The sequence below is a fragment of the Lactuca virosa genome, chromosome 6 (assembly GCF_052849685.1).
Source record: "Lactuca virosa cultivar CGN04683 chromosome 6, Lactuca_virosa_CGN04683_v6, whole genome shotgun sequence".
Lineage (NCBI taxonomy): Eukaryota > Viridiplantae > Streptophyta > Magnoliopsida > Asterales > Asteraceae > Lactuca > Lactuca virosa.
Genome location: NC_136431.1, coordinates 156,806,793 through 156,807,644, shown reverse-complemented (window position 1 = coordinate 156,807,644; position 852 = coordinate 156,806,793). Strand labels below are relative to the sequence as shown.

The 852-nt window shown below is 38.5% G+C and overlaps 1 protein-coding gene across 1 annotated transcript; it reads right to left on the bottom strand.

Annotated features, from left to right (window-relative positions):
• Nucleotides 1–450: 450 nt before the first annotated feature.
• On the bottom strand, nucleotides 451–852 carry LOC145122028 (uncharacterized). Its single transcript, XM_079057706.1, has one exon. The coding sequence runs from the start codon at nucleotides 850–852 to the stop codon at nucleotides 451–453; it is 402 nt and encodes a 133-aa protein (XP_078913832.1).

Genomic DNA, 852 nt, shown 5'->3' with positions numbered 1-852 from the left:
TGGTGGCTGCGTATGAAATTGTGTTTTACCAATTAGGGTTAAAACCCCTTATTTACAGAATGTAAATAATTTTTTTTTTTCGGGTAAATACGTGGACTCGCCGAGTAGATGTTCTTACTCGCCGAGTAGATATGCGAATCCGCGTTTTCTCGGGAATTTCCAAATGGACTCGTCGAGTAGATACATAGACTCGACGAGTTTTTCGTTCTGTTTGATAAAAAATTTAGTTTTTAAATTTTATGCCACCAACCCCACACTTGAACATTGCTTGCCCTCAAGCAATCATTCTAATCACAGAAGAAGATTGATAATAGCAGATCTAAAGAAAAATGAAAGTAAAAGGAAAAAAGAAAGGTAAAAAGAAAGGTAAAAAGAAAGCAAACTCTAAACTCGGGTTGCCTCTCGGAAGCGCTTCTTTTTAAGGAGTCGTTAGCTGGACTCCTTCCCGCTTTACGTTTCTGTAATTTCTTCCAAATGCAGCCCTTCTTCAAGTCCTTCTTCTTTTGGGATTCCTTCTTCATATGTCTTCACCCTATGCCTATTTACCTTGAAAGGGGTTCCATCTCTTGATATAAGCTCAATAGCTCCATGTGGAAAAACTTGTTTTACCACAAAAGGACCATCCCAACGTGTCTTCAGCTTGCCCGGAAAAAGCTTTAACCTCGAATTAAAGAGTAACACCTTTTGTCCTTCATGAAAGTCCTTATTACCCTTTAGTATTTTGTCATGCCAATTCTTGGTCTTCTCTTTGTATATAAAGGAATTAGTGTAGGCCTCATTTCTAAGCTCTTCAAGGGCATTCATTTGCATCAACCGGTTGGTACGAAGTTCAGCCAACTCAAAATTACACAT

Excerpts from the sequence above, each read along its gene's own strand:
- LOC145122028 (XM_079057706.1), bottom strand. The coding sequence starts at position 852 with ATGTGTAATTTTGAGTTGGCTGAACTTCGTACCAACCGGTTGATGCAA.